At 42.9% G+C, this 22,977-nt stretch overlaps 1 protein-coding gene across 3 annotated transcripts in view; it reads left to right on the forward strand.

Moving 5' to 3' along the window:
- G3BP2 (G3BP stress granule assembly factor 2) overlaps positions 1–22,977 on the forward strand; it is a 58,162-nt gene that overhangs the window by 22,471 nt on the left and 12,714 nt on the right. For 2 of the 3 annotated variants that reach the window (XM_066627244.1, XM_066627245.1), the window contains exons 5-8: positions 543–633; positions 5,316–5,418; positions 13,071–13,251; positions 14,786–14,884. In XM_066627244.1, the coding sequence (XP_066483341.1) occupies positions 543–633; positions 5,316–5,418; positions 13,071–13,251; positions 14,786–14,884 (474 nt within the window). The remainder of the gene's footprint in view (positions 1–542; positions 634–5,315; positions 5,419–13,070; positions 13,252–14,785; positions 14,885–22,977) is intronic. The other variant, XM_066627246.1, reaches the window with a different exon arrangement.

The raw sequence follows: 22,977 nt of genomic DNA on the forward strand, positions 1-22,977 counted from the left end.
TGTAGGTATGTTTTCAACTTATTATTAACTGGAGTGTCTGCATTTTGCTGAATATAGGTCAAGAAGGTAGTCGTGAATTGGACTTAGAAATGTTATTCACTACTTCTTTCTGTAACAGAAGTACTGACTTAGAACTTTTTGTAAGAGAAAGTACTTGCCTTAAACCAAATAGGTTCAGATGCCTGCTCAGCTGCAGAACTTATGAGATGTCATTGGACAGTTACACACAGCCCAACTTAGCTCACAGAATTGATGCAAGAATAAAAGGGGAGGGCTAGTGGAAATATTCTTCTTAGCCTCCTATAGGAAGGGGGGAGGGGGAGTTTTTAAGAAGATATGGTTTGAGGAATCCTTTGGAAGGCCTCCCTGCTTGAGGGCAGGAGCAAAACAGTGTCTTCAAGCCTTTGGAAGACCCTCCAAGCTTGAGGACTCCTTCCCAATGTCCAGCGCCAAAAATTATATTGACTACCAGGCTTCTCTGCTGCTCCAGGTTGAAAAGACCTGTCAAACCCCCTTATATATGTGTGTTTATTTTTTTACAGGGATCTGTTCCAAACAAGTTTTATGTCCACAATGACATATTCCGTTATGAAGATGAAGTATTTGGTGACTCTGAAGCTGAACTAGATGAAGGTGAGAGTACTTGACAGAAGTGGAAGCAGACTCTACGCTTGATTTATGTTCTATTCAAGCTCAGCTCAGTCTGGAAACTGTGCTGTTGAAGGGAGCCTAAGTCTAGCTAGCACATGCTTGCATGAACTCTTTGCACTAGGTTAAAGGAATAAGGTAACATCTTAGGCCATGAACAGAAGTATATTTATTACCAGGCTTAATTTGAGAGCAGTTCAGATGGGTGTTTGCACCAGTGTGGTCTGATCTGACAGGATATTGTTCCTATAATTCAGGGGTCTCCAAACTTTGTGGCCAGAGGGCCGCATCAAATATCTGGTGTGGTGTGGAGGGCAGGAAAAAAAATTGAAATATAAAATTGAAATAAATTCGAAATTGAACTTAGGTGAGTGAATAAATGAATGAATGGTCTCATTCATTCAATCTCTCTGGCCCTTAGAACACTCTTCAGACACTATCAGAGCACAGTTCTGGTCATGTTCAGTTGAGTGGGCCAGAGGCTTTCAGGGGACAAGAGATTGGCTGTGGGGCAGAAAGAGGCTTGCTGCAGGCTGCATCTGGCCCCCGGGCCGGTGTTTGGAGACCCCTGCTATAATTGAACCTAAAATAGAACAATTGAGATTGTTACAATTCTGCATTGGTTTGAGTCTTTCTAGCTCAGGGGTGCTCACACTTTTTTGGCTCGAGAGCTACTTTGAAACCCAGCAAGGCCCGGAGATCTACCAGGGGGGAAGGAAGCGTCTGACAGACACCCCCTTTGATGTATGGAGTCTAGTCAGTTTCGTCAGTTTTGTTGCTGCATGCCTGAAGAGCAGCTAAAGTGTCAGTTTCAGTTTAGTGTCAGCTAAATATGTCAGTTTCATCTAGTCACTAGGCGAAACTGACATATTAACAGTTTGGAGAGACAGGGCTCCGCGATCTACTCATTTTGCCTCGCGATCTACCAGTAGATCGCGATCCACCTATTGAGCACCCCTGTTCTAGCTTATATAAAGTTCTGACTCTTACATGTAACTCTTATGTAAGGTTCAGTAACTCTTACATGTTCATTTTGGTTTTTTTGTTTCTAGCTACCTGTCACAGGGCAGTCTGTTTATAAATTTGGATGATCCTTGCCAGCCTGAGTATCTGTTGAGTCATAGCAAATTAAATCTTGAAAACATGAAAACCTACTTTCAATCCTGAGATTTGAACACAATATTGAGAATGATGGTACTCAACTAATTTTTTTGTAAGGCTAGGTGAGGACTGGCTTATGAATTTGCAAAGCTTGGAAATCTTTAGAAGCAAGATGTCCAAAATGTTGTTGCATTAGCTCTGCATGTGTTAGTTTCAAAGTTTGGTTCACAATTATTGCAGAGTACAGGGGGGAAAAACTAATCAAATATTGGGAGACAGACGGTATGTTCAGAGTGGGAAATATGCTGTAGGAATTGGGAGAAGAAACCCCACCCATGACTGCTGGATGGCTCTGAATGAGCCCAGTAAGTGGGTCTTATAGAAAATTATCCAAATGTGTCATGTTTTGATTTACAGACTGTAATAGTGGTTCTCAAACTTTTTAGCACCGTGACCCACTTTTTAGAATGACAGTCTTTCCAGAACCCACCAGAAGTGATGTCATGGCCGGAAGTGACATCCTCAAACAGGAAGTGCTTTCCTGAGAATGCAGCAGGCACTGAAATTGCCAATGGCAAGACTGGAACTGTGCCATTTTCCTTATATAGGCAGGCTATAAATTTAAAAAATAATAATTAAAGTAAAACAATTAAATAAGGGGAGATGATGGGGGAGCCAGCCCTGTTCTACCATGAGAATTCTCTCTGTAACCTGCCTACAATTATGTCAAGCCCTCCCCCCCAAAAAACTAAGATTTTCAGCCCTACCCAGTGTCCAGTTCAATTTAAATTCTTATATTTAAGCCAGTTCAATGTTATTTGGGACAAAATCAATTTTAAATCCAACATGTTGTTTGTTTGGGCTGGATTGAGATTCAAAGCTTCCCTCTAAACAGCAAAAAAAAACCCAGAATGATGAGGAGAGGAAATGAGGCTCCCCTATGGGGGGGAGGAGGAATCTGGAAAAGACAACCCTTTCCAGTAGAGCAGTGGTTCCCAAAACACTTAGCACCAGAACCCACTTTTTAAAATTATACACTATTGGGACCCAGCTAGCTTTACAAGTCTTGAAAAGAAAAAGGCTTTAGCAGTTCAAGTCTCTTTTTACTGTACTATGGGGGAACTGTCTTCTGGAGTACTTAACTCCATGGTCATCGGATCAAGACCATTCTGATAGCCTTGCATTCCCCTTCTCCTGACTTTCAACAGGAGCAAAGGCATGGTTGCTTACTCAAGAGTAAACACAGCTGTGTAGCTTAGTTTTGCTTTCCCTAGGACTCAATACATTCATCAACTTGGAGAGAGACTCTTCCTTCTCTTGTGTTTTTTGGGGGGGGGGGTGTTCATCGGATTGTGACCATGGACCTAGGCATGGTGATCTACTCATAAGTGAACATGCAGTGTCGCTCAGTTTTACTTTCCAGAGATCTCAATGCATTTCCTAGTCTGCTATCAGCTTGTCAGTTGCAGTGTTGAGACCCACAGTTTGAGAAACCCTGGACTAAAAAATTTATTAAAATTTCTGCTATGAATGACTATAAGATTTATTAAAATTTCTGCTATGAACCAGCTTCTCCTGTCACTGTATCTCACAGTCATAAATGGCCTACTGTGACTAGAGTATTCATGAAATGTAGTATTCATGAAATGTGGAGTATATTTCAGCAGCAGTTTTGTGTAAGTGATTGCTGGGCATGTCCTTCTGGTGTAACTACATATTGTTTGAGCAGACTGCTTGGAGGCAGGCTGTGCAGCATGGCCTCTTCCAATTTTGAAGAGACACTTGGCCAACCGACTGAGGCAAAGAGGCAAAGAAGGAAGGCCCATAGCCAGGGAGACAGACCAGGGACAGACTGCACTTGCTCCCAGTGTGGAAGGGATTGTCACTCCTGAATCGGCCTTTTCAGCCGCACTAGAACCAGCCGCTGTGCCAGAACCACCATTCAGAGCGCGATACCATAGTCTTTTGAGACTGAAGGTTGCCAACAACAACATATTGTATGTCTTCTTAAAAGCAATTATCTATGCTAGTAATTTTCAGTCTTTCATCTCACAGCACACTGACAAGGCACTAAAATTGTCAAGGCGCACCAGCAGATTTGACAGTCAGTCGTCAAGGCACACTACACTGCCAATGCAGTATCTCAGTGCAGCTGAGTTTGATGTGAAATTCTAAAAGGGCAAAAATCCTGTCTGAATTGTGGTTCGTTGGTCTGAGACTTTGGGATACAACAGGCCATGAACCATGGAGAATAAATTGTGTCCTTCATATCTTATAGCTGAGAACCTTGACTAGGAAATACAATATTTGGAAAGTAAAAGGTTACAACAACAAAAATCTGAGTCTATAATTACTACAGAGCATCTGCTTGTGAAGCTTGACTGACTTAGAACGCTGCATTTAGTAATATTGTCATCCTTGTTCATCCCAGCTAACTAATAGTTCTGAGACTTTCATTATTCCCAGGTTGGACTAGGACTGACAGATCAGATGCAACTGTGATGAAAAAATTGTTGTTGAAGTTCTGTCAGTTTTAAAAAGGCAAAGTTGCAGGTCAGTCTAGAAGGAAAAAGGTTAGCTGTACATGGCTATGGGTGACTGATGTATTTAATAAAATACTTTTTATTTCCACAATTGTGTGAGTTCAAAGTAAATCTGAATAACTTTTAGCTATGCTGTTTAGATAGTAAAGTGGTTAAACCTTGGAAGACTGGTGTTTCTTCCTGTGTGAAATAAGGAGAGATGCCTTTCCCTTTGACTTTTGAAGTACTTGTCTAATTAAAAAAAAAAACAACTTACGATCAGGCAACAGGTTTGGTTTTAATAGTTTTTTTAACTGATCAAAATGTTTTTAAATTATTAAGCAACAGAATAAACCTTGTTGTTGGCAGCCTTCAGTCTTGAGAGACTATGGTATCACGCTCTGGAAGGTGGTTTTGGAACATCGTCTAGTGTGGCTGAAAAGGCCAATTCGGGAGTGACAATCCCTTCCACACTGGGAGCAAGTGCAGTCCCTGGTCTGTCTCCCTGGCTATGGGCCTTCCTTCTTTGCCTCTTTGCCTCAGACTGTTGGCAAAGTGTCTCTTCAAACTGGGAAAGGCCATGCTGCACAGCCTGCTTCCAAGCGGGCCACTCAGAGGCCAGGGTTTCCCACCTGTTGAGGTCCACTCCTAAGGCCTTCAGATCCCTCTTGCAGATGTCCTTGTATCGCAGCTGTGGTCTACCTGTAGGGCGCTTTCCTTGCACAAGTTCTCCATAGAGGAGATCCTTTGGGATCCGGCCATCATCCATTCTCACGACATGATCGAGCCAATGCAGGCGTCTCTGTTTCAGCAGTGCATACCTGCTAGGGATTCCAGCATGTTCCAGGACTGTGTTTTGGAACTTTGTTCTGCCAGGTGATGCCGAGAATGCGTCAGAGGCAGCGCACGTGGAAAGCGTTCAGCTCTCCTTTAATTTGCACTTTGTTGGATGATCTGCAGTAGGGCAACATTTAGCAAAAATGTATGCTCCTTAAAAATGCTTTTCTAATGCCTAATAGCATTAAAGTACTTTTTCTTTAATAGAGTCAGAAGATGAAGTAGAAGAAGAGCATGAAGAGAGGCAGCCATCCCCTGAGCCTGCTCAAGAGAACGCAAGCAGTACTTACTATGAAAGTCACCCTGTAACGTAAGACAAATTTGCATGCTTATGTTGTAATTGGTCTGTACAAAATATTCAACTTTCTAAAATACAGTACCTATCCAGTTTGATAACTAAAATATTTTCAAAACTTTTATCCTGCATAAAATACAATGTATGAAATTTGTAATCACATCAGGCATAAAATATTGTTTAGATCAGGGGTGTCCAAAGTTTTTCGCAGGAGGGCCACATGATCTCTCTGACACTGTGTCAGGGGCCAGGGAAAAAAAGAATTAATTTACATTTGAAATTTGAATAAATTTACATAAGTTTACATAAATGAATATATTAAAGATGAACTTATATGAATGATTGAAGTTCTTGAAATAGTTCAAGGCCTATAAAAGGCCTTGCACAAAGCAAGGCTGGCCTTTCCTTTGCTGCCACTTGGCTGCATCACAGACATGAAACAGCAAGCAGTGGAGCGAGCCCTCATCCCACAGCTTATGTGAGAGGTCAAACAATTGCCCTCACGCTGAGAGCAGTTGCGTTGGGCCAGTGTGGGCTCCAGCAAGTCTTCGGAGGGCCAGAGGCTCATTGGAGACTGGGGGCTCCCTGAGGGCCGCATTGCCAGTCCTTGAGGGCCGCAAGTGGCCCCAGGGCTGGGGTTTGGGCACCCCTGGTTTAGATCATGGGTGTCAAACACATTTCAAACAGTGAGCCAAATAGCATTCATGATGCCTGTTGAGGGCCAGAAGTGATGTCATTAAGCAAGAGTGATGTCATTAAACAAATCGAAAAGCGGTGTGCCCCAAGGATCTGTCCTGGGACCGGTGCTTTTCAACCTCTTCATAAATGACCTGGAGACAGGGTTGAGCAGTGAAGTGGCTAAGTTTGCAGACGACACCAAACTTTTCCAAGTGGTAAAGACCAGAAGTGATTGTGAGGAGCTCCAGAAGGATCTCTCCAGACTGGCAGAATGGGCAGCAAAATGGCAGATGCGCTTCAATGTCAGTAAGTGTAAAGTCATGCACATTGGGGCAAAAAATCAAAACTTTAGATATAGGCTGATGGGTTCTGAGCTGTCTGTGACAGATCAGAAGAGAGATCTTGGGGTGGTGGTGGACAGGTCGATGAAAGTGTCGACCCAATGTGCGGCGGCAGTGAAGAAGGCCAATTCTATGCTTGGGATCATTAGGAAGGGTATTGAGAACAAAAAGGCTAGTATTATAATGCCGTTGTACAAATCGATGGTAAGGCTACACCTGGAGTATTGTGTCCAGTTCTGGTCGCCGAATCTCAAAAAAGACATAGTGGAAATGGAAAAGGTGCAAAAGAGAGCAACTAAGATGATTACGGGGCTGGGGCACCTTCCTTATGAGGAAAGGCTACGGCGTTTGGGCCTCTTCAGCCTAGAAAAGAGACGCCTGAGGGGGGACATGATTGAGACATACAAAATTATGCAGGGGATGGACAGAGTGGATAGAGAGATGCTCTTTACACTCTCACATAATACCAGAACCAGGGGACATCCACTACAATTGAGTGTTGGGCGGGTTAGGACAGACAAAAGAAAATATTTCTTTACTCAGCGTGTGGTCGGTCTGTGGAACTCCTTGCCACAGGATGTGGTGCTGGTGTCTAGCCTAGACGCCTTTAAAAGGGGATTGGACAAGTTTCTGGAGGAAAAATCCATTATGGGGGTACAAGCCATGATGTGTATGCGCAACCTCCTGATTTTAGAAATGGGTTATGTCAGAATGCCAGATGCAAGGGAGGCACCAGGATGAGGTCTCTTGTTATCTAGTGTGCTCCCTGGGGCATTTGGTGGGCCGCTGTGAGATACAGGAAGCTGGACTAGATGGGCCTATGGCCTGATCCAGTGGGGCTGTTCTTATGTTCTTAAGTCATAACCAGAAATATGCACTTTTTCCTCACTTAGGAACGCATTAGCTGCTAACGACCGAAGACAAAATACACAAATCTTGATCATATTTCAAGATATGAGAGAACCCAATTAACATGCTGGCAAACCTTTCAGCAGTGACACTTCAGCCCTGCTCAGCATCTGAGAGCCCAAGGGCCAGACAAAAATTTTCTGCAGGCCACATCCGGCCCCTGGACCTTATGTTTGACACCCTTGGTTTAGATTGCATTTCTCTTGAATCACGCAGATGTGGACACTTGTTTGGTTCAAGGATAGTGGACTAACCTTTGCAAGATCTTTGTGAACATTATTACCTTTATCGGAGATCTATAACTTCCTTGTTCCACTAATAGTAAATAGAACAGTACTAACATGGAAAAAAGTATGCCATGTACTTGTATTCTGACTCACTTCCGTAAAACCAGACATTTTTATTGTCTTAATTATTATGGATTATATTCAAGACCAACGTTTGCCAGCACTATATATGGGATATATATGTATTGTATTGTATTGGCAACCTTCAGTCTCGAAAGACTATGGTATCGCGCTCTGAAAGGTGGTTCTGGCACAGTGTCTAGTGTGGCTGAAAAGGCCAATCAGGGAGTGACAATCCCTTCCACACTGGGAGCAAGTGCAGTCTGTCCCTGGTCTGTCTCCCTGGCTATGGGCCTTCCTTCTTTGCCTCTTAGCCTCAGACTGTTGGCAAAGTGTCTCTTCAAACTGGGAAAGGCCATGCTGCACAGCCTGCCTCCAAGCGGGCCGCTCAGAGGCCAGGGTTTCCCACTTGTTGAGGTCCATCCCTAAGGCCTTCAGATCCCTCTTGCAGATGTCCTTGTATCGCAGTTGTGGTCTACCTGTAGGGCGCTTTCCTTGCACGAGTTCTCCATAGAGGAGATCCTTTGGGATCCGGCCATCATCCATTCTCACGACATGACCGAGCCAATGCACGTGTCTCTGTTTCAGCAGTGCATACCTGCTAGGGATTCCAGCATGTTCCAGGACTGTGTTGTTTGGAACTTTGTCCTGCCAGGTGATGCCGAGAATGCGCCGGAGGCAGCGCATGTGGAAAGCGTTCAGTTTCCTCTCCTGTTGTGAGCGGAGAGTCCGTGACTCGCTGCAGTACAGAAGTGTACTCAGGACGCAAGCTCTGTAGACCTGGATCTTGGTATGTTCTGTCAGCTTCTTAGGCAAACATAAAACTCCCTGCAATTTTTAGGGAGCCACCTTGGAAGCTAGAGTTGCATTTTTGGGTAGCACACTACTTGTGTGATAGACAATGTAGTTACATTTTATAGCACTATTCATAGTATTATTATTGTAATTAACAGTATTTATATACTGCTTTTCAACAAAAAGTTCACAAAGCGGTTTACTGAGAAAATCAAATAACTAAGGAAGAGTGTAATGTATAGGTGTAATGGATTTGTCCAGTTTACTGGCAGCTGTTAAGAGGTAATGCATAGATAGCCATGGATGAGGAATGATGGCATGGTCAGTTAGTAAAGCAGTGCAGGATGCAAGAATTGTGATAAAATGTGACTGTGGTCAGGACAGAAGTCTGCCCACATTCTGTAGATCTCAAGGCATAGTCATCTGATTTCCCAGTATTTCTCCCTGCCCTGTTTGGTCTGTTGGGGGAGGGGGAGAGAGTGTGGTAGATAGCCAGGAAAGAAAACAGCTGCTTTCGATGCCTGTGTCAATCATGCTTTTCAGCTGTCTCAACCTACATTCTTTTCTTCCAGTAGAATTCTAGTCTAGTGCAGTAGAATTCTAGTCTTGCAAGTGGTATTTGTTAGTAGTTCACTAAAGCTAGCTTGACTCAACTAATGTTACACCTCAGAAGTTTAAATATAGAAGTAATATAAAATATGTAATTTTTTATAAAGTGTCTGAGATCTTCCCCTGAACCTAGAGGGACAGACTAAAGTGGCTTGAAACAATTGAGAGAGGATGCCACAGATGGTGGGCCACCTCGAGAACCTGACGTTGTCCAGCCAGTCGTGGCACCTGTGTGTAGCATGTGTACTACTCTGAAGGAGAGGAGCTGGCTGAGATGGAGGGAAAGTGCATCTCCTCTACTGGGGTAACTAAGCCACTGCCCAGATGTCTCATGAGAAAGGAGGAGAATCCCCTTCTTTCTAGAGGTGAGACAAGTAGGGACTAGATGGATAGGTGTGGGAGTAGAATGTCAAGGCTGAGAAGAAGTCGCATCACTGGGTAGCTGCATTTTGCAGTTAGCCTATAAATCAGGCACTAAACTAGATGGTCCATCAGACTACCATTTTATAACCTAAGTGAGGGATAAATATAAATTTTAATACAATTCTAGAATTGCAGGAAAATCCTGGTTTAAACAGACCTCCTGGGTACCCGTGGAGATGGCTATTAAAAAAAAAAAAGCTTTATTCTTTAGTTTGTGCACCAAGCCATTTCACCTTCTTAAAAAACTGCTAATATAAATGAATCCCTACCTGTGTGTTTGATACTGATTCTGTCAGAGTTCCTTGAGTTAACATCTTCATTTAACCAAAATGTTCAAAGTGAATTCCATCACGCTTGCTGATGTCAATCTGTTATTACATTAACCTCTAGAAGCATTAACAGAAATCAAACTTTGTCACAGTATTACAAAAATATGTAAAAGTTCTCTAGAGTCTTTGCATAAGAAGGAAAAAATGCACGCATACACAAATGTCAGCTTCACTATTCTTTGCACACATTGCAGCAAGGTGGGGCAAGTGGTTGGGAGGAAATCACACATTCTTAATTTTTTCTCTCTCCCCAGTTCAGAGTGTTGCACAAAATTTAATCTCTGGCTATAATCCTATACATAGTTACTTGGAAATAAGGTTCACTGAACATTATGAGATTTATTTTACAGTGAACATGCATAGGATTGTCTTGCATTGTAACTTATTTTTAGGATAGGTAAGTTAACAGAAGTTTAACATAGTCCCACAGTTTCTGCTGTAGTCTTCTCCTGAGTAGTGGTGTATCAGATTTTCAGTATTATGCTAACAGTCATAAATGCACTAAAAAATCTTTTTACTGTAGTACAGTGTTATTCAAACTGTGAGGCGCAGCTCCTTAGGGAGGCGCCAGGAACTCAAAGGGGAGGCGTGGGATGTCCTCTCGCAGCGATACAGTCACACCCCTGGGCAGAATACGAGCCCGTCTTCTGCCCTTCGTCTGCGCTTTTTTTTAAAGCAGAACAAATGGGAGTTGCTCAGCTGCTCCCTCCGAGAGTGACTGCATGAGTGGCTTCTGCCGCCCTGCCCTCTTCTCCCTCCACTCTGAGGCTGCTGCCTTCTGTGTTCGCTGCATGTTGTTTCCAAAGCTCTTCGACTCCAACCCCCATCTGGCAAGTACCAAGCATGCTCATTTTGCAGTCCTTGCCCTTGGTCAGAAAGAAGCCCTCCTTGATCCTTGTCTGGTTGGTTCCTAGTTCCCAGCCTGGGATCACTTCTCATCAAAGTGAAATCTCTCTTTTCAACCCCTCCCTCTTCCACTCCCCCCTTTCAATCTCCAAACCTTCCCGCTTTCCTCCCCCTCCCCAAATAAAATGCTTCCTATTTTACCAGTCACCAGGGGTCTTAGAGTTGTTTCCATGCAGTTGGCAAAGGGGGAGGGGGAGAGAGAGAGAAGCACACACTTTACTTGGCCAGGAGCAGAAAAAGGGAACAGTTTTTAAAGTGATTTATTAATCTTGTTGTTTGACTGAAGAGGAGAGGCTGTATTTTTAAAGTGATGAATCTTGCTATTTGAAGGGAATACTTATCAGCCATTGATGAAGTGATTGCCAGCCCAATCCTATCCACACTTTCCTGGGAGTAGGCCCCATTGACTCTGATGTGACTTACTTCTGAGTAGGCATGTGTAGGATTGGGCTGTGCATCTCCTAGTATAGGTGAGAAATCAGCTTCCTAACCAAACCCTTATCAGCTCTGATATATTTTCATGGTCTATTTTTGTTTTCTCCACCAGCTGCTGGAAAAATTTAATGTAATTTAATTAATAAAGGGTTCAATCCTATCCAAGGAGAATGGGAGAAATGACTAGTTGGATTGGGGTCCACAGGGGTCCAAATGAAATCCAAGTTCATTTGATAAAACAATTCTATTGGTATGCTTACAAAGTTAAAAAAAAAAAAAAGTCTTCCTGGACCAGACAAAATCTACCTACTCCAGCATCCTGTCTCCAACAGTGATCAGCAGCTGATCATTTATAAAGCATGCATATTGCTTTATAAATATATATTAATATATAGCTTTATAAATATATATTAATATATTTTTAAGATCTGCATTTAATTAATGATATGATTCTGGCCACTTCCTGTTTAATGATGTCACTTTCAACCCTCAGGAACATGGTGGGGAGTCATGGCCAACAGCCACGGGGGGTCAAGGGAGGCACTGGCCGGAAACGTTTGAGTACCACTGCTGTAGTAGAATCATATTTTTGAGTACTGTGATGAAGTACTAGGCTGGATGTTTGAGCTGCTGGTACTGCTTGAAGCAGGAGATACTGTGATCTTGATTCAGAATGGGAGGCAGAATGCTCACAATGCCAGTGCTTGGTGTTGCAAAAGTGCCATAAGACACTGTCCCACTGGTGGAGTGGCCAGCGCCAATTGGTGCTGGCCCTCAGCACTGTCAGGATGCCCAGGAGGACCACTGGGCAGTAAGTATCCCCACTGGGCAGTGGGAAGGCTTCCCGGGGTGTGGGGAAGGTGGGGAGGGGGCAGAGGGAGAGCAGACCGGAGGGCAAATCCCTCCGATAGCGATATCCCTCTGATAGCAAATCCTATAGGATAGGGATAGAACCCTATCCCCCCTCCCAAGCCATGGAGCCTGACAAGGGTATCCTTGGCTCTGTGCCAACTAAATACCTGGTACAGCTCCAAAGAGGACCCATAGGAGCTCTACACAGAATAAAAAATTGATGCTCCATTACCCCAGGGAGACCCCCCAGCTGCTTTCCTGGTCTCACAGTATACAGCAGTGGACATTTCAGCACCGCTGTACCACTACATGATGGGGAAGATTAGGATTGGGCTGTAAGAGTGTCCTCCTATGGCTTATAGAAGACATTTGTGTACAGATATATTTTTGGATATTTGGAAGCCCTTTTTAGAAGCTTATAAACTATCAATATTCTGTAGATGGTTGTACATACTTGTATGTTTTTTGTATTCGTATATTTTACCCTTTTTTCCCTTAATTTTTTTCTGCACTTTTTATTGTATTTTCATCATTCTCTAATGGGGGGGGGGGAAGAGTCATCCTTAAACAAACTTTGTGGTATTGAAGACTGTTGAAGTCTGTTGTTGGTCTGTTCGGCTGCAAGTCTATACATACTTACCTAAGAGTAAGCCCCACTGAATAGTGTGGGACTTCTGATTAAACATACCTTGGTTTGCACTGTACTGTAAGTAACTGGAAAAACCAAGCTTGTGTTAAGCCGTATGTTGACGAGAGGATATTTACAACTGAATTCTTGATCTTGTGATAACTTGCTACCTAGGACTTACTGAATCCTCAAAATTGTCCTGCGTGGGTCCATCCATTAAACAGTATATCAGTAGTTTTGTCTGATTATGATTTAATGGAGCAGTAATCTCATTAAAATTGAATGTATACGCTGTCAGATTTGTTCTAAAAGTTGACCTTGTACGTGTTGATGCATGTGATATTTAATGCAGCTAAAAATTAGCATCTTGTTTTAATACAAATTTGGCAGTCAATGGATCATTCAATTCTTCTAGTAATGGAATAGAAGAAAACTTGGAAGAATCTTCTCATGAGCCTGAGCCAGAGATGGAATCGGAATTGAAAACTGAAGAACAGAAACCTGACGTGGAAGAAAAGAACCTTGAAGACCTGGAAGAAAAATCTCCATCCCCACCTCCTGTAGAAACCGTTTCCCTACCACAGGAAGCACCAAAGGTCAGTTAAGTCAGGATGTTTTGTGAAAGTAAATTGAAGCTGGTTACAAGGAAACCTAGATAAACTATGCTATTTGGAATACAGTTTGTATTGAATATTCCTTTTGTGTCCATGAACTTTGTCCGTGTGCCCTTTATGTGCAAATGGACATTCATGTTGCTTGTAATCCAAATTCCGAAGGTTAAATCTCTGAATGTAATGTTAAAGCTACAAAATATGAGTTTTATAAATCATAAGGCCTTTTGGTATAGAATAGTATATCTTTCGCTTAAAGATCCTTCACTTGTCCCTGACAACTTAAATACCCAATCAGTTGTAAGACTAGTTTCCAGTAATATAGTAAAGGTATTTGTGAGCTGTGGGAGAAAGTCCATGAAGTTGACCCAAGGTCCTTCACAGCTTGAATACTAGTGACTTTTTACTATTGTCATTCACTTTTCTGCTCTTTTCTTCCCCAGAGGATGGTGCAGATACTGTTCCTAATTTCTTAACTCAATGTTAAGAGATCCAGCGTAGACTTTGAGATCATGTTCTTTCCTGCTGGACTTAGCTGACCAGCAGTTTAACTGAAACTGATAACCACTGTGAGTTGCAGTGGGTGTTAACATTCAGTACTATTCATTAACCTGGTTTTCAGTACTATTCAGAACCTGGTTTTGAAGCTCTGGTAGTGAGAGATCATGGTTAACTCTAACCACAGTTAATGACAATGTTGATGCATTGCATCAAATGCAGTTGATCCTGTCAGGGAAGGTGCAAGGGGAATTGGATCTGGAAGGCTTGAGGGACTACACTAGTGCTTCCCAAACTTACCATTTCTGGCACCTTGCTCCTTTACCACAATTGCAGAACCTAAAAGTAAATCTCAATGACATGCAAGGTGCAATGTGATGACATCATTGATGTCCGGGTCACAATGGCAAAAACAACCTAAAAATTCATGTAAAACCACTCAGGGAGGGTGGCTGGGTCCGTACCACACTGCATGCAGCCATCACAGAGTAGAGCAGATCCTCTGCTCCACAATCTCCTGTGTTGGCACTGCTGAGCAGCCTAGCTGGCCTGTGGCTTGTGACTCCTTTGGGGACTCATTGAGATGCCCCAGGGCATTGCAGTGTCCAGTTTGAGAACCTCTTGAGTACACTTTCCCATGTTTTCCTGGTCTCTTAACTGTGGTAGGAGATTGAAAATGTTAAATTGAACTTACCTCAGAAGATGTATAAAGCATTAAAAGTGTATTTTTCCATAACTGTGCTATCTTTTAAAAACTGGCATTTTGCTTATTGAGATAATTTGCTGACAAAGCTATGAAAAAGGCATAGTACTTGTTTTGCTCTAGGCTGTAGAAATGCATGGATTGCTAAAACTGTAAAACATTGATAATCTGTTTTGTGCCGACATTATGCTGTGAGCCACTTTAATCCTGGTGTTTTCTTGGAGTAGAACAAGAATGTTTTCATTGGTCTAGATTTCCCTTAAGAAATGTCAGTGGTTTGCCATAATCAGTAGCCTAGGTTTGTTGCATTTCCTGCAGGCTTTCTCTTGGGCTTCAGTGACCAGTAAAAACCTGCCTCCTAGTGGTACAGTTTCTTCCTCTGGAATTCCACCCCATGTTAAAGCACCAGTCTCACAGGTAACCAGTCTGTGAACACCCTGGATTGTCTCCTTGTTTACATCTGCAAACTGCTTCATTAGCAAAGCCACTGTAATTTTCTCAGTTGTAACAATTGCTGCCTAAATGTTCATGCACTCACATTTCAGTTAGATCTATATAAATACTGGAGTGCAAATGTTTGATCAATAAGTTTAAAAGCATTAATTGAGAGGGAGTATAGTTTATTCTGTAATTGAGAATTATTACTTTTGAAATAGCATCACTGTATACTTGATCTTGAAAACTGAAGTGTGTGTATCAAAACACTCAGAACCATGTACCAACTTATGACTGTTTGTAGGCTGGTTCACTCTTCTCTTGCCAATTTTATCAGGTCTCTTTTTTGGAAGGCTTGTGGCAGAAGAATATGGGATGTCTTAAACTGCTGGGGGGGAGGAGTGGGATAGTTCAGAAGCTACCTAGCTAAGCAATTCAAGGACCAATTTTTTGTGTAACACTGTTTCTTTAATTTTTGTATCCTCTTGTCTGTCAAGTTGCCCAGAACAGAGTCACAGTTCCCAGGAGTTCATTCTTTTAAAAACTTAAAGCAAACATACATGTGGACCTTTGTTATCCATGGGGGTTCCGTTGCTGGAACCCCTGCTGATACCAAAAACCACAGGTAATAAACCCATGGTTTAAAGCACCTTTAACCCTCCAGAGGTGAGAGGAGCTGCACTACCCTTGCCTCTGGAGGCTGTTCTGAGCGCTGCAGAGGCCACATGTGGCCTCCCTGTTGCTTGGAAGCCCTTCTAAGACCTTTGGGAGGTTTTTGGTGAAAACCAGAAGTGGTCTTTTAAGGCCTTCCAGATGCTCCGAACACCCTGCAGAGGCAAGGGGAGCACAGCTCACCTCTAGAGGGTCCAAGTTGAGTCATGTCTGGCTCAGCATGGGTCCGGGGGGACCTGCATTGAGCCAGATCTGCAGATGAAAAATCCACGGATAAACAGGCTCAACCTGTTTTCACAAAAGCTTTAAGTTTTGTGCGTACAGGTTGAGATTGTTTAACTGTGGGTTTTTCATCTGCAGATCCGGCTCAACACAGGTCCCCCCCCAGACCCATGAAGAGTTGTGACTTCGCAAGGAATGGAATTGTGATAGCTTATGCTATTGCTGCTGTTTGATTCCAGTGATCGTTCTCTCCCTTAACAAAATGAAACTGAGTAGGCCTTTTTAGACTTATATGCCTGCAGTAAGACTGTAGACCTTTTTTACAGTCTCTGCAGGCAGAATGTCTGGTGATATATTTCTGAAAGTGTCAAATCATGGCTTTATATAAAGGAATAAGATTCAAGCACTTTTGCCAATAAAGTTCATTAAAATTATTGGTTTACTTGTACAAACATCTATGCTGAACAAAAACAAGCATATCTTTGTACAGTACAAGGCTTTTCCTTCAAGACCAAGCAAATAAGCATAATTTGTTTCTGTACACACAGACTTAAGATGAAGAGCAGGACTTCTGGGACAGATCACATGGCTGCTTTTTTAGGAATTAAATGCTGGCCATGTCACAAAGTTATTGAAGTTATTGGTCCCCATACATTGGGCATTGGAGTGATTAAATGTTGCTGTAAGAGTATCTGAATTTTTTTTAATGCACATCCAGTTTGAAAATCCCTTGGAGAGCAGTTAATGTGGCTTCCAGGCCAGAAAGAAAATGCATCATTTTCAAAGTGGAGAAGGCCCCTTACACCCCAGCAACCATCTTCCTCTGTGGGAAGTTCCCAGCTCCACTGTGTTCTTTTGGGGCATGCTCATTTTACCCACCCCAATGCCTGACAGAGAAGGCAGAAAAAGTTGCAGGATGGGAAAACCAGAGATGGAAAAACACTGTTTGATAAGCCTTTGCCTAAGTCTCATCTTGACAAAATCCTAAAGAGAATTCTTGGTGCTGGTGGATAAAGTCAAAAGAAATACATTTGCATTGCCACCACAAAGGTACTTTCCCCAGCACAGAGTACCTCTCTTTCTTTCAGTGGAGGAGGGTATCCTTGAGTGGGTTACTCCTCTCAATTCAGTAGTCAGTGCTATGCTTACAGAAATTTGTTTAGTCCCTTCTGGGGAAAAAGTTCCTCCACTACTTCAAAGCAATAAGGTATGCCAACTTGTTTGTTATTAACTATTTATATACCACTTTTCAACAAAAAGTTCACAAAGTGGTTTAGAGAAAAATCAAATAACTGTTTAGAGCAGTGGTTTTCAGACTGGGGTGTCGCGATGCCCCAGTCTGAAGGCCCTGGCCTCTTTCCCCTTAAGGGGTGGGGGCAGGGGGGAGGCACTGATGCGATCCCCAGGATCATGCTGCTCAGGAGGCCTGCAGGGACTGGGATGCACTCACCAGTCCCTACAGCAGCCTGTTGGAGGTGCAGGGAGCCCTGCGTAAGCATCTGCAGGGCTCCCCAGGTTATCAGAAGTGAAAGTAGAGCGATCGCGCAAAACCGGAAGTGGAGCATGATCACTCCGCTTTCACTTCTAACTAGCTGGAGAGCCCTGCAGATGCTCGCGCAAGGCTCCCCACACATCCAACAGGCTGCAGGGACTGGTGAGTGCATCCCAGTCCCTGCAGCCCTCCTGAGCAGCGCAATCCTGGGAATTGCGTTGCTGCCTTCCCCCCGCCCCTTCTGCCTCCCCCACCCCCGCAAGGACTTACAGCGGTGCAAACTCTCCTAGAGAGTTTGAAAACCGCTGGTTTAGAGTATGAGATTGACCTTTTTCTCTTCTGACCTTTCCCCCATTAGTTAGGATGGGAAGTGAGTTGGCACAACAAACATACAAACAAGGAGCAGCTGAACTGCTGAGAATTGGCATTTCAGCATCTCCAGCAAGTAGCAAGATCCTAAGTAGTGACTCATGTAGAAGGATGGGAAGACCCCACCCCAGGCTGTCCACCTTCTACAGGGAATTGCTCTCTCCTGAGTGGCCAGCAGAGTGTGATGTTGCACCAATCCTGCTGCACACCTTTTTAATGGTCTCTGAAGATATGAGATTGATGAAACAGAGTGGGTGTAATACCCAATTACCATTTCTTGCCTCCAGGGTTGCACCCTCCATAAAGATGGGGGGAGTCATTGAATACACAGTTGGGGTTAGTCAAAAAAGAAGAATTGAGCCCCACAAGACATCCCCTAGCCATGAGAGCAGTCATTGTCATCTTCATATTTACTAGGGCCTCCTTTCTGTTGCCTTTGAACTTCCTCTGAGATCCCCAGGGCTAAATGATAAACTTGATAAACTTGTCAAGGCTTCCATGATAGTTTCTAATCTACTAATCTTCTAATTTAAAGCTGCCTTGAGTGCCCTTGAATGTGGGAGAAAGGCAATATATAAATTATTTAAATAAATATGACTTGGATGAGCAGACACAAGTGGGCTCTCATCAAATTTGCAGATGACACCAAACTGGGAGGATAGCAAGCAATAGAAGATACTAGAATCCTTCAGGAAGATCTAGACCAGGGGTGTCCAAACCCTGGGGCCACTCGCGGCCCTCAAGGTCTCCCAGTCCAGCCCTCAGGGAGCCCCCAGTCTCCAATGAGCCTCTGGCCCTCTGGAGACTTGCTGGAGCCTGTGCTGGCCTGATACAACTGCTTTCAGCGTGACAGCCAACTGTTCAACCTCTTTTGTGAGCTGTGGGTTGAGGGATGAGGGAACCTTTTTTTGTGAGCTGAGGGATGAGCATCCACTGCTTGCTATTTCACATCAGTGATGCAGCAGCGGCAGCAAAGGAAAGGCCGGCCTTGCTTTGTGCAAGGCCTTTTATAGGACTTGAGCTATTGCAAGACCTTCATTCATTCATGTAAGTTCCATCTCTAATATATTCATTTATGTAAATTTATTCAAATTTGAAATGTAAATTAATTATTTTTTCCCAGCCCCCGACACAGTGTCAGAGAGATGATGTGGCCTTCCTGCCAAAAAGTTTGGACACCCCTGATCCAGACAAAATGAAATACCGGGCTGAAATGAATAAGATGAAGTTCAACAGGGACAAATGCAGGGTTCTGCCCTTGGGCAAAAATAACCAAAGACGCAGGTATGGAATGGGAGCTATCTGTCTTGGCAGCACAACATGTGAGCAGGATCTTGAAGTTGCAGTGGATCACAAGATGAACAGCAGTGTGAGTCAGCAGTGTGATGCAGCTGCAAAGAAGGCAAATGCAGTTTTAGCTTGCGTTAGTAGAAGCATAGCTTCCAAGACATGAAAAATCTTGGTTCTGCTTTACTCTGCATTGGTTAGACCTAACCTGGAGTACTGTGTCCAATTCTGGGAACCTCACTTTAAGAAAGATGCAGCAAAACTGGAGCGGGTTCAGAGGAGAGTGATGAGAATGATCAGAGGCTGGAGGACAAGCACTATGAGAAAAGGTTGAGGGAACTTGGTATGTTCAGCCTTGAGAAGAGAAGTCTGAGAGGGGGTATGATAGGGCTCTTCAAATACCTGAAGGACTGTCATATGGAAGACAGGACAAATTTGTTCTCAACTGCCTCTGAAAGTAGAACTACATCCAATGGGTACAAACTGCAAGAGAAAAGATTCTGATTGGCTATCAGGAAAAAAATTCCTGAAAGGAAGGGCTGTTCAGCAATGGAACAGATTGCTGAGGGAAGTGGTGGACACTCCCTCACTGGAAATGTTTAAGCAGAGGCTTGACAACACCTGCTGGAAATGCTCTAGGAGGATTTCCTGTTACAGGCAGGGGGTTGGACTAGATGACCTTATAGATCCCTTCTAATTTTATGGTAAACTAGTATGTCTCCACTAGGAATATTCTAGAACAAAAAGATTACAAGGATGATGACTACATACTTGGCTTTTAGACATGACTGCAAAAAATGTATCTACAGTCTCAGCAGCTGTCAGTTCAGTGCATCCATCTAAAATAAGGTGTTCAGGCCAGGCACCCTCAGGAGGTGATTATCTTTTTTTCCACAGTTGTAAAGAACTTTGACAATGATTCTTCATTGGCCTATCCTTACCTGAAGTGCTTCCTGACAGGTGCTTATCTTTTTCATCCCTCAATACTACATGTTCCCAACCTGGATTTTCATAATGTATTGCAAATCTTGATCAAACCTCCCTCAGAACCCCTACATTCTGTTAAAATTCTCCTGGATGGCCTTATTTCTAGTTGCTATCAGTTCTACAAAAGGACTGTTGAAACTGGAAGTGTGCTAGGCCTGGAGGCATCTGTGCATCATCGAGGGTCAACCTGTAAACTGAAAACAACCTTTGCCAAACGTTAATACTATCTTCCAAAGAGTCTAGTCCCTAGTACTGCCTGCTTTCTGGCCACATCCTAGGTACCAGAAGAGGAATAGAACATCCCTGACATGGAGAAGGATTACAAAATGTGCTTGAAGGAATTCTAGATCTATGTCCCACTGTTTCTTCCATCCACTATAGGTAAGGACCAAACTACATGTTAAGTTAAACGCGTAGTCTGACCCTTCATTTTTTTAAAGTAAATATGAGAGAGAAAGGAGGATGGAGACTCCAATCCATATATCTAAACAGTGTGACAGACTCTTTGAAACTTGAAGCATGTCATTTTGTATTCACACACACACAAAGCACTACTATCAAAGCTAAGTAGCTCTCATTGGTACCCCAGGTATCTATGAAGCAAAGTATTACCATAGCATGGCCAACTGGTTGAAGAAAATGCAATAATAGCTGCCTAAGTTTCCAACACTATTTCTTATTTGTCAGCACCCACACTGTCTATAATTGGTGTATAGAAAAGTCCTGGGAAGGAGGGTCCATTTCAGAGACCTTCATGGTGACCCAGTAGCAGCCTTATTTCTACTTCGTTGCCTTAGCACTATAGCTTTAAATCCTCTTGAAGGAAAAAAAAACTTTGTATGTGTGTGTTCCAGCACTTCATTTTTTTTTTCTGTAGAGTCACTTATTAAACACTTGATGCTGCTTTGACTTGTTAATGAAAACCAGTAGTCCAAGGGACTAAAGACTTCTAGCATATAGTGTCCATGTCGTATCCATGTGTAATAAGGAATAATTGTTTGAGGTACAAGAATTGATTGAGAGAATCTTACATTGCACTTGTGAACGAAAGCTGGCAGCACCTTCAAAATCTCAAATCCTGAAAGTTTTCTCCTGAAAGTGCCCTTTTCAGATTTTAAGCATTCGGCAGATAGTCTGCATGCCCTAAAGAAACTATCTTTTCTAATTACTACTTCTGCATCTGAGAAGATCTTGATCCTTTGGTGTATTTCCTGAATGTATGTGCTTCTAAATACATTAGGATGGAGGCTGATAGAGGTAGAGGTTTTGTAATATGCAGATAACAGTTCTGAGCAACCACTCGGCACTTGAGTGATTCTATTCTTTTTAGATGCCATTTGTGCTACTGGTAACCTTGATGTATTCTAGAGCAGAGGTCTCCAAACTGGAAACTGCTGTGTCCTGAAAAAGCCGTCCCCATCCCAAGTGGCACTTACTGTTCCGCTATGGTGTTGTGTTTCTTTCAAGCTGATCTGGGCACAAGGATGCAGAACGGTAAGCGCAGCTCACCAGAGTGAGGGCTCTTTCCAAACCCCAGATCCACCCACAGGCCAGTGTTTGGAGAGCCCTAAGTCATTTTTTCTGAAATCAGCATTTCTGAGCACAGGTATCTAAGAATGCATATCTGCTGTGCGAAGTGTAGAGCTGCGGTTGTTGGAGTTTTTTCTGATGTATTTTATGTCCCACATCTGTTTTTACATTCGTCTCCTATCAAAAGGAGTGATCCACATAGCTTCAGCAATGCTGCTGTAGCGTTGGATATTCCCTGACTATTCACAGGGCCCAAGTAGAGGTGTTTTGAATCTAGGTTTGTTTCTAAAGTTCAGAGAAGACGTCTGTGGACCTCTTCAATCTTGGTTATGTTGAAAGATAAACATCTCCAGAATCCATAGCTAAATGTTTTGTTGCTTGTTCGTCTGAGTTGGAATACTAACAATTTAACCTATACATATTTGGGGAAGTACTGCTTTCAGAGTGGAGCTTATACGGAAGCAGATAGGTACAGAATTTAGTCTTACAGTGCAGTTCCTATGCATGTCTTACCTCAGAAGTAAGGCAGTCTATTGAGTTCAATGAGTATGCATAGGACTGCAGCCTTAGTTTTGCTGCTGCCCATTAAGTACCAAACTATCTTCATACTGCAGGAAAAGTGTAAGAAAAGAAGGCTGTCAGAGATTCAGGAATAAGCCTGGACAGAGGATAGGAATTTGTTCTACATGGTCCTTGATCCTCCTTTTTGCTATTTGTCATCTGTTCCTAGTTTTCAAGTCCTTCTCAAAGAATTCCAGGTTTTTAAAATAAATATTTGGTAAGGAATGAATTTGACAGCCAACTAAACACTCACACATGCATATTATTGGAGCATTACTTGACCCAGTTTTCACATGGTTCCTGTCACTAAAAATAAGCCATATAAGGTACTTTAGACGTCAGTTAAACTCCCTCCTTGCCTTTTATCAGATACAAAATAGGAGAGTTGTCAACTTTATATAAGCTCAAGATCGTAGAATCACAGAGTTGGGCCTTCGAGGCCATCTAGTCCAGCCCCCTGCTTGAATACTCTCTTGAACATTTCCAAAAGATGCCTGTGAAGCCTCTGTTTGAAGACCTCCAGAGAGGAAGAATCCATCCTTTTCCTTGGAAATCGGTTCTGTTGTCAAACCATTCTTACCATTATGAAACTTTCCTTAATATTCCATTGAAATCTCCCTTCTTGCACCTAAGGCCGATTTGCCCTCATTCTACTCTCTTGGGGGAGCAGAGAACAAATATCTGCCCTCTTCCATGTGAAAACTCTTCAGGTATTTGAAGAGTGCTACTATGTGTCCTCCCTCAGCCTTGTTGTCTTGATGCTAAACATACTGAATTCCCTGAGCTTTCTTCCTAAGGCTTGTTTTCCAAACTCCTGTTCACATTCATTGCCCTTCTCTGAACCAGCTCGTTTGACTGCTTCTTTCTTAAAGTGTAGTGCCTAGAAATGGACATAGTACTCTAGATGAGGCCTGACCATCATGTAGTAAAGTGGAATACTACTTGTGTCTTGAAA

This window comes from Tiliqua scincoides, chromosome 5 (assembly GCF_035046505.1).
Source record: "Tiliqua scincoides isolate rTilSci1 chromosome 5, rTilSci1.hap2, whole genome shotgun sequence".
NCBI classification, from domain to species: Eukaryota; Metazoa; Chordata; class Lepidosauria; order Squamata; family Scincidae; genus Tiliqua; species Tiliqua scincoides.